We start from the raw sequence: 14,517 nt of genomic DNA, 5'->3' as shown, positions 1-14,517 counted from the left end.
TCTGTATGTAAATCCCATTTCCTTTAGGCGGTTTCTTACAGTTCGGTCACAGACGTTGACTCCAGTTTCCTCCCATTCGTTCCTCATTTGATTTGTTGTGCATTTTCGATTTTTGAGACATATTGCTTTAAGTTTTCTGTCTTGACGCTTTGACGTCTTCCTTGGTCTACCAGTATGTTTGCCTTTAACAACCTTCCCATGTTTGTATTTGGTCCAGAGTTTAGACACAGCTGACTGTGAACAACCAACATCTTTTGCAACATTGCGTGATGATTTACCCTCTTTTAATAGTTTGATAATCCTCTCCTTTGTTTCAATTGACATCTCTCGTGTTGGAGGCATGATTCATGTCAGTCCACTTGGTGCAACAGCTCTCCAAGGTGTGATCACTCCTTTTTAGATGCAGACTAACAAGCAGATCTGATCTGATGCAGGTGTTAGTTTTGGGGATGAAAATTTACAGGGTGATTCCATAATTTATTCCTCAGAATTGAGTGATTCCATATTTTTTTCCCCCTCTGCTTGGTCTAAAAAAGTAACTGTTACTGACTGCCACAATTTTTTTTCTTGATTTATTAGTGTTTCTTAAAGCCAGAAAGTTGCCATTTGAAATGACTTTAGTTTTGTGTCATGTCTGTGATCTGCTTTTTTTCTACAAAATTAAACAACTGAATGAACATCCTCCGAGGCCGGTGATTCCATAATTATTGCCAGGGGTTGTATATGATATCCTGTATGACTGTATCATATCTTTAATTGGCATTCATACCTTCTAAATATTATTTTTATAAATAATAAAATATGTATAATGTATTTAGTTGCTATGGGTTATTGTCATCTTTGCTCATTCTTTCCATCCTTTGCTACCCAGATGTCTTTTTGCCATCAGATTTGGAGGGTTGCTACCCAGCTAATCCTAAACAACCCTGTAAGTAGGCCTAATGTTTGTTGGGGCTACACAGCATTGTATTTTTGTGTTAAGGGGCCGACCAGGACATATTCATGGGCAGGGGCCCAGTAAATGGAAGACATTGCCAGCTCTCGCTACCTCAGCAGAGCTGCCAGCATCAGCAAAGACACATCCCACCCCAGCAACCACCTGTTTGACCTACTAACCTCCGGCCTACGGTATAGGTCAATCAAAACTAGGACAAACAGACTCAGGGACAGCTTTCTCCCCAGAGCGATCACTGCACTGAACAATAAGAAATCACTCTAACCCGCACCTTTCAAGTTTCTTGTGCAATATCTGCAAACCATGTGCAATATTCCTGTGCAATATGATTCCACAGTTGTATATAATTCTCATTTTACATTTTACTTGGTCTACATTTTATCTTATGTTTATTTAGTTGTACATATACTCTGAATAATTTATTGTTAGATTTTATTATCTCTTATTTGGCTAAAAATTACTCACACCACGGAAAGCACCTTTTGCAGTTGCACTCAAATCTCGTTGCATTGCAAATTACAATGACATAGGAGATTCTGATTCTTCTGAAATTACCTCAGTGCAAGGATTTTTTTTTTTTTTTCCTGAAAAGTCGAGCAAGATTATTTTTTCCCCAAATTGAGAACAAAATTATTTTTTTAATTATACAATTTTACAGCAAACTTTCATGGGCTTTCACGCCAAAGCCAGAATTTTATTTTTTTCTGAAGATCTAAGACAGATTATTTTTTTCCCGCAAATATCAGCCAGGTGTTTTTTTTTTTCCCCCAAATATTTACCGCCCCCGGAAAATCTGGTCGGCCCCTAATGAAAATACTTTTAATATATGATGGGGATGTGTTGGGTGCTCTGCTCTGCATGCAGCTGAGCTACAACCACGCATGTAGTGATGACGTCATCGGTTTCCACGCCCCAGACTTACCCGCGGAAATGCTCTGACAAGTGTGAGCTACTTCCGCCTTTGTGTGCCTCTGCAGAGAATGGTAAGATATTTACATCGAAAATACAGTCAAGCTCGTCGATATTATTTCGCTGTTATAACGTGAATTATCCATGCATCAATTTATGAAGGCGCGGTGAGATTTGTCGCTGCTTCCATTTAGACCAACTAAACAGGTAGCTAGCTAAGCTAACATTAACTGTACAACTCTATTGAGCTATTTGTTTATAGCTGTACAGCTCCATTTATTTATTTATACCTGTACAGCTCCATTTATACCTGTACAGCTCCATTTATTTACTTATTTATAACTGCACAGCTCCATTTATTTACTTATTTATACCTGTACAGCTCCATTTATTTATACCTGCACAGCTCCATTTATTTATACCTGCACAGCTCCATTTATTTATACCTGTACAGCTCCATTTATTTACTTATTTATAACTGCACAGCTCCATTTATTTACTTATTTATACCTGTACAGCTCCATTTATTTATACCTGCACAGCTCCATTTATTTATACCTGTACAGCTCCATTTATTTATTTATACCTGTACAGCTCCATTTATTTATACCTGCACAGCTCCATTTATTTATACCTGTACAGCTCCATTTATTTATACCTGCACAGCTCCATTTATTTATACCTGCACAGCTCCATTTATTTATACCTGTACAGCTCCATTTATTTATACCTGCACAGCTCCATTTATTTATACCTGCACAGCTCCATTTATTTATACCTGCACAGCTCCATTTATTTATACCTGCACAGCTCCATTTATTTATTTATACCTGTACAGCTCCATTTATTTATTTACTTATTTATACCTGTACAGCTCCATTTATTTACTTATTTATAACTGCACAGCTCCATTTATTTATAACTGCACAGCTCCATTTATTTACTTATTTATACCTGTACAGCTCCATTTATTTATACCTGTACAGCTCCATTTATTTATACCTGTACAGCTCCATTTATTTATACCTGCACAGCTCCATTTATTTATACCTGTACAGCTCCATTTATTTACTTATTTATACCTGTACAGCTCCATTTATTTATACCTGTACAGCTCCATTTATTTATTTATACCTGTACAGCTCCATTTATTTATACCTGCACAGCTCCATTTATTTATACCTGTACAGCTCCATTTATTTATTTATACCTGTACAGCTCCATTTATTTATACCTGCACAGCTCCATTTATTTATACCTGTACAGCTCCATTTATTTATACCTGTACAGCTCCATTTATTTATACCTGCACAGCTCCATTTATTTATACCTGCACAGCTCCATTTATTTATACCTGCACAGCTCCATTTATTTATACCTGCACAGCTCCATTTATTTATACCTGCACAGCTCCATTTATTTATTTATACCTGCACAGCTCCATTTATTTATTTATACCTGCACAGCTCCATTTATTTATTTATACCTGCACAGCTCCATTTATTTATTTACTTATTTATAACTGCACAGCTCCATTTATTTATAACTGCACAGCTCCATTTATTTATACCTGTACAGCTCCATTTATTTATAACTGCACAGCTCCATTTATTTATAACTGCACAGCTCCATTTATTTATACCTGTACAGCTCCATTTATTTATAACTGCACAGCTCCATTTATTTATAACTGCACAGCTCCATTTATTTATACCTGCACAGCTCCATTTATTTATTTACTTATTTATAACTGCACAGCTCCATTTATTTATACCTGCACAGCTCCATTTATTTATACCTGTACAGCTCCATTTATTTATACCTGTACAGCTCCATTTATTTATACCTGCACAGCTCCATTTATTTATACCTGTACAGCTCCATTTATTTATACCTGCACAGCTCCATTTATTTATACCTGCACAGCTCCATTTATTTATACCTGCACAGCTCCATTTATTTATTTATACCTGCACAGCTCCATTTATTTATTTATACCTGTACAGCTCCATTTATTTATTTATACCTGTACAGCTCCATTTATTTATTTATACCTGTACAGCTCCATTTATTTATACCTGCACAGCTCCATTTATTTATACCTGCACAGCTCCATTTATTTATACCTGCACAGCTCCATTTATTTATTTATACCTGTACAGCTCCATTTATTTATACCTGTACAGCTCCATTTATTTATACCTGTACAGCTCCATTTATTTATACCTGTACAGCTCCATTTATTTATACCTGCACAGCTCCATTTATTTATTTATACCTGTACAGCTCCATTTATTTATTTATACCTGTACAGCTCCATTTATTTATTTATACCTGTACAGCTCCATTTATTTATTTATACCTGCACAGCTCCATTTATTTATTTATACCTGTACAGCTCCATTTATTTATTTATACCTGCACAGCTCCATTTATTTATTTATACCTGCACAGCTCCATTTATTTATTTATACCTGTACAGCTCCATTTATTTATTTATACCTGCACAGCTCCATTTATTTATTTATACCTGCACAGCTCCATTTATTTATTTATACCTGCACAGCTCCATTTATTTATTTATACCTGTACAGCTCCATTTATTTATTTATACCTGTACAGCTCCATTTATTTATTTATACCTGTACAGCTCCATTTATTTACTTATTTATAACTGCACAGCTCCATTTATTTATACCTGTACAGCTCCATTTATTTATTTATAACTGCACAGCTCCATTTATTTATAACTGCACAGCTCCATTTATTTATAACTGCACAGCTCCATTTATTTATACCTGTACAGCTCCATTTATTTATTTATACCTGTACAGCTCCATTTATTTATACCTGTACAGCTCCATTTATTTATTTATACCTGTACAGCTCCATTTATTTATACCTGTACAGCTCCATTTATTTATACCTGTACAGCTCCATTTATTTATTTATACCTGTACAGCTCCATTTATTTATTTATACCTGTACAGCTCCATTTATTTATACCTGTACAGCTCCATTTATTTATACCTGTACAGCTCCATTTATTTATTTATACCTGTACAGCTCCATTTATTTATTTATACCTGTACAGCTCCATTTATTTATTTATACCTGCACAGCTCCATTTATTTATACCTGCACAGCTCCATTTATTTATACCTGTACAGCTCCATTTATTTATACCTGTACAGCTCCATTTATTTATTTATACCTGCACAGCTCCATTTATTTATACCTGTACAGCTCCATTTATTTATACCTGTACAGCTCCATTTATTTATACCTGTACAGCTCCATTTATTTATACCTGTACAGCTCCATTTATTTATTTATACCTGTACAGCTCCATTTATTTATTTATACCTGTACAGCTCCATTTATTTATTTATACCTGCACAGCTCCATTTATTTATTTATACCTGCACAGCTCCATTTATTTATACCTGCACAGCTCCATTTATTTATACCTGCACAGCTCCATTTATTTATACCTGCACAGCTCCATTTATTTATACCTGTACAGCTCCATTTATTTATACCTGTACAGCTCCATTTATTTATACCTGTACAGCTCCATTTATTTATTTATACCTGTACAGCTCCATTTATTTATTTATACCTGTACAGCTCCATTTATTTATACCTGTACAGCTCCATTTATTTATTTATACCTGTACAGCTCCATTTATTTATTTATACCTGTACAGCTCCATTTATTTATACCTGTACAGCTCCATTTATTTATTTATACCTGTACAGCTCCATTTATTTATACCTGTACAGCTCCATTTATTTATACCTGTACAGCTCCATTTATTTATACCTGTACAGCTCCATTTATTTATACCTGTACAGCTCCATTTATTTATACCTGTACAGCTCCATTTATTTATACCTGTACAGCTCCATTTATTTATTTATACCTGCACAGCTCCATTTATTTATACCTGCACAGCTCCATTTATTTATACCTGTACAGCTCCATTTATTTATACCTGTACAGCTCCATTTATTTATACCTGTACAGCTCCATTTATTTATTTATACCTGCACAGCTCCATTTATTTATACCTGTACAGCTCCATTTATTTATACCTGTACAGCTCCATTTATTTATACCTGTACAGCTCCATTTATTTATACCTGTACAGCTCCATTTATTTATACCTGTACAGCTCCATTTATTTATTTATACCTGCACAGCTCCATTTATTTATACCTGTACAGCTCCATTTATTTATACCTGTACAGCTCCATTTATTTATACCTGTACAGCTCCATTTATTTATACCTGTACAGCTCCATTTATTTATTTATACCTGTACAGCTCCATTTATTTATTTATACCTGTACAGCTCCATTTATTTATTTATACCTGCACAGCTCCATTTATTTATACCTGCACAGCTCCATTTATTTATACCTGCACAGCTCCATTTATTTATACCTGCACAGCTCCATTTATTTATACCTGTACAGCTCCATTTATTTATACCTGCACAGCTCCATTTATTTATTTATACCTGCACAGCTCCATTTATTTATTTATACCTGCACAGCTCCATTTATTTATTTATACCTGCACAGCTCCATTTATTTATTTATACCTGCACAGCTCCATTTATTTATTTATACCTGTACAGCTCCATTTATTTATACGAGGGGATGTCAAGTTTTGAGCCTCGCATATTTTTCCCTGTCGGATATTACAGTGCATCACACCTGATCTACATCAATGCCTTAGCTACTAATTTCATATAGGATCATATTGCTCACTTCGATTGTTGAGTCATAACACTGTGGAAGAAACGTATCCTCCAATGTCAGTCGTGGCATTCTGCTTCACCAGGACATCGCACCAGTCCACACCAGCCGGGTTGCCATGGACGCTGTGCGCAAGTATGGCTATGAACTTCTTCCTCACCCACCCTATTCTCCAGACCTACCCCCTAGCGACTTCCACCTCTTTCCCAGGCTGAAAAAATACATTTGAGGATGACGCTGAGCTGACTGCTGCAGCGGAGGGCTGGTTAGGGATTCGGTGCATAAATTTGGGCATCCCAACAGAAAATTACATCAATTAGGCCTGGGGGGATATATCGATTAATTCGAAGTATTTGTTGCGGACGATTTAAAAAATAAAAAATTCGAGTTTTTTTTCCTCCTCTTGCAGCGGCGCAACTTTTTGTCCCCAGGACGTTCCGTAGCTCCCCCCTCCCCGTCCCGTTTCCTTCACACAATAACAAAGATGGCTAACCGCTAATGGAGAGCGTGTTTCGTCAGTGGTTTGAGATTGCTGTGACAGACGTGGAACAAGTGACTGGGCGCTGCAAAGTTTGTCTAAAGCCACGGTTCTCCCCAGACAATGGAACAACGGCGTTGTGCCGTTGTATCTTTGTTTAATCCAGCCAGTCTGTTTGTACTGATAGGGCTTCTGTCTGTCTGCACGCCCTGCACCCGCTGGCAGCCAGCCGAGCTGAGCAGAGTCACAGCGCTGCAGCTCAGAGTGAAAGAACAAAAACTCCGTCAAAGTCTTCCAACAAAAACAGCTCTTTGCCTGCGTAGCTATTCAATTCAATTCTGTTTATTCGCCAAACACTTGTCCAAATCCACATAATACTGATAGTACAAAAAAAAAACAAACATCAAGACAGACCAGGACAATCAAACAGAAACAACATAAAAAAGAATAAAATAATTAAAATATATACAGACATTTTATCCAGTGCGCTCTCAGCCTGGATGTATACCTTGCGCTACTCACAGCTGGATTTGAGAGTGCCACCATGATATTATTGGAAGAATCATCCAGGCGTTGTATAAACTTGTGCATTAAATTTCTTAAAAGTGCATGAAGTGTGCTTACTCCTACAGACACAAACAACTGGCTCGCACTCCCTCCTCTGGGAACCTTAAGTAAAATTCTTAAAGCATCCACTTTAACTTGAGTGGAGCAAAATGTAAATTTACAGGCTATAGTGTTTGCCTGCGCATATAACTTACAGCACTGTCTGTATATGTCATCATCATCATTCATATCATCTGTAATACAGTGCCCTAGGTATTTTATCTTTTTGCAAACATCAAGAGGATTATTAGACAGTCTGAACACAGGAAATTTAAGACTTTTATCCTGTTTAGTTCTACATATTAGAACAGCGCTTTTGCTGGAATTATACTTTATGTCAAATTGCAAACCATAGTCAGAACATACATTAAGAAGCTGTTGCAGCCCAGCACTACCTGGACTAAAGGTCACAAGGTCATCTGCATGCATAAGATGATTGACTAGTACACCACCAATCATACAACCTGTTAGTCATTCAAGCGTCTAGACAGCTCATCCATATACACATTAAATTAAACAGGGGATAGAATGCCACCCTGCCTAACTCCATTGGTCACACTAAAAGGGTCAGATATACTACCCCCCCACTTGATGTGCATTTTCTGGTGTGCATACCAATAGGCAAGTACCCTCACAATGTATCCAGGCACCCCTCCTTGCTTTAATTTAATAAATAGCTTTTTGTGATTCACGCGATCAAATGCGTTGGAAGCATCTATAAAACACATTAAAACAGTTGAATTTTTAGATTTATACAAGTTCACTATTTCTTTTAAAGCATAAATACACATATCTGTGCCATGCTTTGGCTTGAACCCAAACTGATTGTCAAGAGAAGAGATATATACATTCACTCTGTCAAGGAGAATTCTTTCCATCACCTTTGACAATATACTGGCCAGCGCAATAGGTTGATAATTGTCCAGACAGCCAACCTTTCCAGTTTTGTCCTTAATGACCGGTACAAGTAGAATGGATAGCATAAGATCTGGCAATATGCCATGTATCAACAGTCCAGTAAAATTGAGTGCTAGAAGAAGGGAAAGCCTCTGACTACCGTGTTTCAGATGTTCCACACTTATGAAGTCCATGCCACATGCTTTACTATTGGGTAATTTCTGTATAGCCTCATACACCTCGTGTGTCAGGATTGTCATTGATTCATCATGGGTCACAGAATCCTCCACATACGGGTCATATTGTAAACAGTTAAAAAGAGAACTAAAATGTTTTCTCCATAGTTCAACAATATTATCTTCACCAGAAACTCCTTTAACAGTACAAGGAAGGGAAGATTTACAGTTATTGAGGGACCGCACCTCTTTCCAAAAGTCAGTAATACTGTTACCCATCATTTTACTAGCCATAGAGTCGGCCCTCATGGCTTGCTCATTTCTAGAGATAAAACGAACAGCGTACTTATATCTGGCATTAGCCAGCTTTTACTCTCAAGCTCTGGGCCCTGCCTAGGTCTCCCAGCCAGGACCCACAGCTTATACGTTTCCCGGGCTTCAGCATGATATGGGGCCACATGTTCATGCCATCCAGGTCTTACTTTATTTTCCCTGATTCTCTTGTTTTTAGCAAGCGGTTTTCCAGCTTCATACAGAGCAGCCACTACAGCATCATACATGGCACATAGGTCATTCTTGTGTTCTTCATTTTGACAGTGAACATCTTTACACAAAATGGCTTCTTTGGGGAGATGAATATTATTCAGGTATTGTACTGTGTGTGTTTGATATGTTACCAAGTCCTCGTCAGAAAGAGTTGACCAGTCAATTTTGTAGACACATTACCTCTAACATTATCAATGTTGATAATTATAGATGGAAATTCTGCAACATAAGGCCAAAGGTATGTGATCTGTTAGCGCTACCCCATATTTAATATCCATTTTCTCAATGGCAGCATGACCATCAGCTGTACTGAAACAATGGTCAAGCCATGATGTAGTGTGCCACGCTTCACTTATGAATGTATAACTGTCTATAGGCAACAATACTTTACTTGATAGAGTGACATTATTATCATCACAAAAGCAGGTCAGATGATGAGCAAATAGTGAACTGCTGTCAGAGATATCAGAGTTCATATCCCCAACCACATATACACTGCAGCTGCTATTATCTTGAATAAAAGCATTAATGAAGGCCAGTCTATTCAGATACTCAACCTCATTTTCACTGGACTCATATGGAGTATAAACATTTAAAGTAAAGTTATTACATATGTGAATATATTGTAAACCAATACACCAGTCCACATCAAGCTTTACTGGCTTTATCACAGCATCAAGCTTTTTGTCCCAGAGAACAGCCACCCCCCCCCCCCAGAGATTCTGCCTCTGACAATAGCTTTGCTGAGGTCAGTTGTTGATTCTCCCACTCCAAGAAAATTTGGATCAAGAGTGTTTAATTTATCCAAATCTTGTTTAGCAGTAAAAGTCTCGTGCAAACATAAAATGTCACATTCTGCCAGTAGACTGTCCACAGCAGAACGCCGAGCTTTATCTCCATCACTCTGCCCTAGCCGTAGGCCACGGCAGTTGTAGGATATCACCCGACTTGACGTTTCCATAACGACTAGCTGTCACTGACCGCAGTGGGCACTTTGCGTGGCTCATAATAACGCTATTAAGGCTTTATTTTACAGATGAAAGCTTTCATGTTTCCAAAGTTTGCTCAAATAAGCCGCAAAGACGGTGTTAGAGTGAAGTCTCTCGTTTCCTCACAACGAGAGAGAGGAAAAAGTGTGAACAGATGCTCACTTCAAAAAAAAAAAGGCAGCGAAGCAATTTTAATCAACGATCATCTTCACCACACAATTCAGTGAAACAGTAAAGTGTGAAAAACTGATTCAGAAAGTTTTTCCATCCAGGATTTCATCTTTATGAGAGCAAATTTACTTCTTACAGAAGTGTTTTCTTTTTATTATTGTTGTTTATGCACCAATGACACCAGATCAAATTGTATGCTAAAACTTACTTTGCAATAAATTTGATTCTGATTTGACAATCAAATCAGTCCAGGTTTAGCTCTTGTACGAACAAGACAATTAGGGGTTATATTGTTTTTAAAAAGTATGCAATCCCACTCAGAAATGTTAAAAAGAAAAAACTAAACTGTCAACATGACAGTTAAAGGCACAGTGTGTCATTTTTAAAGAAGAGGAGAGCAGATGATATGTCCATCAAATATTAAACACTTTTCAGTGTTATTTATTTTATTAACTTAGACAGAAACATGCAAAAAAGAACTTTGATATTACAGCATAAGTGTAATTTTTTTGTCTATTATTCTTGCTTTCGATGCATCTAAAACCAGTAAAAATGACTCGCAACGCGCCGCCTCAGGTAATAATTGCCAACAGCACTGCTATACTAAAAATTTCTGGGGAGAACCCTGAAAGCCAATCGCAACAAAACACAGCCGCACAATAAATTTATTCCAGTATCTAAAACAGAGGCATCCAGCTGCATGGGAGAAATGCTACACTTTATGAGGGGAACAAGAGCGCAAACTCCCGCTAAAAACCAGCTTACTCATTTACTCAAGTGTATTTTTTAAATTAAAAGAACAGTTGGAGCTTCAATTCCAGAAGGTAAGTAGGGGATAGTTTTAAGTTTTTGATAGAATAAAAGGAAAACTTGTTTTGAGTTATCTCTGTCATTTGTACTAAATATTTTCTTTTAAAAAGTAGGGGGAAAAAAATCAAAAATCAAATTTTTTCTGAAAAAAGCTGAGCTTTTATTTTAAGGCCAAATCGCCCAGGCCTAACATCACTATTGAGTAGATCCTCCTTTTGCAGAAGTAACAGCCTCTAAACACTTCCTATAGCTTCTAATGAGAGTCTGGATTCTGGTTGAAGGTATTTTGGACCATTCTTCTTTTACAAAACATCTCAGGTTTGTTGGTTTCCAAGCATGGACAGTCTGCTTAAATCACACCATAGATTTTCAATAATATTTGGGTCTGGGGACTGAGATGGCCATTCCAGAACGTTGTACTTGTTCCTCTGCATGAATGCCTTAGTAGATTTTGAGCAGTGTTTAGGGTTGTTGTCTTGTTGAAAGATTCAGCTCCTGCGCAACTTCAACTTTGTCACTGATTCATGAACATTGTTCTCAAAAACCTGCTGATATTAACTGGAATCCATGTTACCCTCAACTTTAACAAGATTCCCAGTACCTGCACTGACCACACAGCCCCACAGCATGATAGAATCACCTCCTATTTTTACTGTAGGTAGCAAGCATTTTTCTTTGAACGCTGTGTTCTTTTTCAGCCTCTTATGTCCAAATAACTTGATTTTAGTTTCATCAGTCCACAACACCTTATTCCAAAATGAAGCTGGCTTGTCCAAATGTCCTTTAGCATACCTCAAGCGACTCTGTTTGTGGTGTGTACGCAGAAAAGGCTTCCTCTGCCTTACAGCATCTCTTTGTGCAAAGTGCGCTGTATAGTTGAACAACTAACAAAGAAACTATCTACAGCAAGATCATGTTGTAGGTCTTTGGAGCATGTCTGTGGGTTGACTGACTGTTCTCACCATCCTTCACTTCAGCTTATCTGACCCTCAGCTTTAACAATATTCCCAGTACCTGCACTGGCCACACAGCCCCACAGTATGATGGAACCACCTCCCAAATTTTACCGGAGGTAGCAAGCGTTTTCGGGGCTCGAAATAGTACGTGCATGTGCTATTTTGTGCACGTATTATTCAAGCAGTGCACGTAATTTTATACTGCACTTGCACTGGTGCAGGTAACTTTATCCAAGTTTTATCAATTATAAGCACCAGTAGAATGAACCAATAAAGGAATACATAAGGGAAAAAAAAAACAATTTCCAGTGTGTTGTCTTCATCTTCCCTGCGTTTTATGACTCTCACACACGGAGCGAGTTGCTGTGATGATTCGTTCGCGCGCACGTAAAAAAAAAAACTGTCTGCCGCTGCTGCTACTGCTCCTCCCTCAAACTGTCATAATCACACCAGACCTGCTTCGAGTTGCTTCAGCCCCAATTGTGTTGTGTGTCGTTATGACGACGCCACATGGAAGCAACTCAGTGCCGAGATGATGCAGCTCGGCCCCACAACAGCACGAGGGGTGCAAAGGACGAAGCAAATCGGACGCTGAAAATTAAACATATTTAATTTTTGTTTGCGTCTTGTGCTCGACGCAGAATTAAGTGGTTTCAGTGCAAGTCAGAGCAACAGGATGGTACTCAGCATGACTGGAAGCCATACACTCACAAGACAACGTTACCCGACGCCAATTTATGATTCCTGCTGTGTTCCATTGTTCCCGCAGTATAAATCACGCAGGATTGTTTTTATACCATGTACACAATGCAGTAGAACTACACCCTCAAAAAAGAGCACAGAAAAAAAAAAATGCAGCTTGCAGCACCTGCTCCTCCTTGCTCCTGCTCCTTTGTGAAAAGCAAACACTTTTAAACACTTTCGTGAGAAGACTCTCACAAAAGTGTTTAAATAAAATCCATAAGTCCTGCTGACAGACTGATTGCCAGAGACAGGACATGTCCTCATCCAGTAAAAAGTCTGGACATCTCCAGTCCACTCACAGACGGTTCGTTCACACGCACACATGTGAACAATTAAAAGAAAAAAAACTGTCTGGCTGCAGGCAGTTAGTTCTTCGCTCTCCCCTTAAACTCTCTCATCACTGTTTTAAAAAAAAAAAAAAAAAAAAAAAAAAAAGACATAAGTCCTGCTCACAGACTGATTGCCAGAGACAGGACATGTCCACATCAAGTATAACTCCAGACATCTCCATATTTACTCACGGATAAACTATAACAGAACTCAGAGCGCAGACCTGCAGCTTAGCACAAGAACAAATATAAACTAGAAGAGAAATCAGAGTGCACTGTCTGGTTGCAGCCAAACTGTGCACTCTGACTTCTCTGTGCAGAGAACCTGCAGGCTGCGTTCTCACCTCCTCTCTGCCCCATGCTGTGCGCACCTGATGCAGAAATTCCTGCGTCGTCATGATGCAATAGGAAGCAACTCGAAGTGGGCCCGGTGTGAAAGTGACTTTTGGTTGTGCAAGTAACTTTTTTTTTGGTACGTGTCATTTTTTTGTTACTAGCACCAGTGCAAGTAGGTTAAAAAATGTATTTCGCCCCCTGGTTTTTCTTGGATTGTTGTGTTGTTTATCTTCCATAAATACCGCCCCTTGTTATGTCCAAATAACTAAATTTTAGTTTAATCAGTCCACAGCACCTTTTTCCAAAATGAAGCTGGCTTGTTCAAATGTGCTTTAGCATACCCCAAGCGACTCTGTTTGTGGTGTGTACACAGAAAAGGCTTCCTCTGCCTTATAGCATCTCTTTGTGCAAAATGCGCTGTATAGTTGAACGACTCAGAGACACTATCTGCAGCAAGATCATGTTGTCGGTCTTTGGAGCAGGTCTGTGGGTTGACTATGACTGTTAGCACAAAAAATGAAGTAAAGATCCGCACAGCCGGTTAGCTCCCAAACAAATCTTTAATAACACCGAGGGTGACGTTTCGGGCCTAGCCCTTCATCAGACATAATGATTGTGCCTTGACGCATCTGTATATATACTGACGACTGATAACGTGACAAAATGCAAAAAAAAAAAAACCAAACATTTATACTCTTTTTACAGTCAAAAACATCAAGTAGGGTTCATGCTGTATATGATAGTCAACTTTGATCCTTAGATCAATTTCATTGGAGAGCTCCAAATTTGCAGCCAAATGGGCCTGGACTACCGGCTACAAACTTGTACCATTCTTCACAGTAAAAAAA

At 38.0% G+C, this 14,517-nt stretch overlaps 1 protein-coding gene across 1 annotated transcript in view; it reads left to right on the top strand.

Annotated features, from left to right (window-relative positions):
- The first annotated feature begins 1,877 nt into the window (after positions 1-1,877).
- Positions 1,878-14,517, top strand: part of arpc4 (actin related protein 2/3 complex, subunit 4) — a 31,401-nt gene continuing 18,761 nt past the window's right edge. Inside the window, exon 1 of the mRNA XM_034166645.1 lies at positions 1,878-1,938. Coding sequence (XP_034022536.1) covers positions 1,936-1,938 — 3 coding nt within the window. The 5' untranslated portion in view covers positions 1,878-1,935. The remainder of the gene's footprint in view (positions 1,939-14,517) is intronic.

The sequence above is a fragment of the Thalassophryne amazonica genome, chromosome 3 (assembly GCF_902500255.1).
Source record: "Thalassophryne amazonica chromosome 3, fThaAma1.1, whole genome shotgun sequence".
NCBI lineage: Eukaryota > Metazoa > Chordata > Actinopteri > Batrachoidiformes > Batrachoididae > Thalassophryne > Thalassophryne amazonica.
This window is presented reverse-complemented; position numbering and strand designations above follow the sequence as displayed.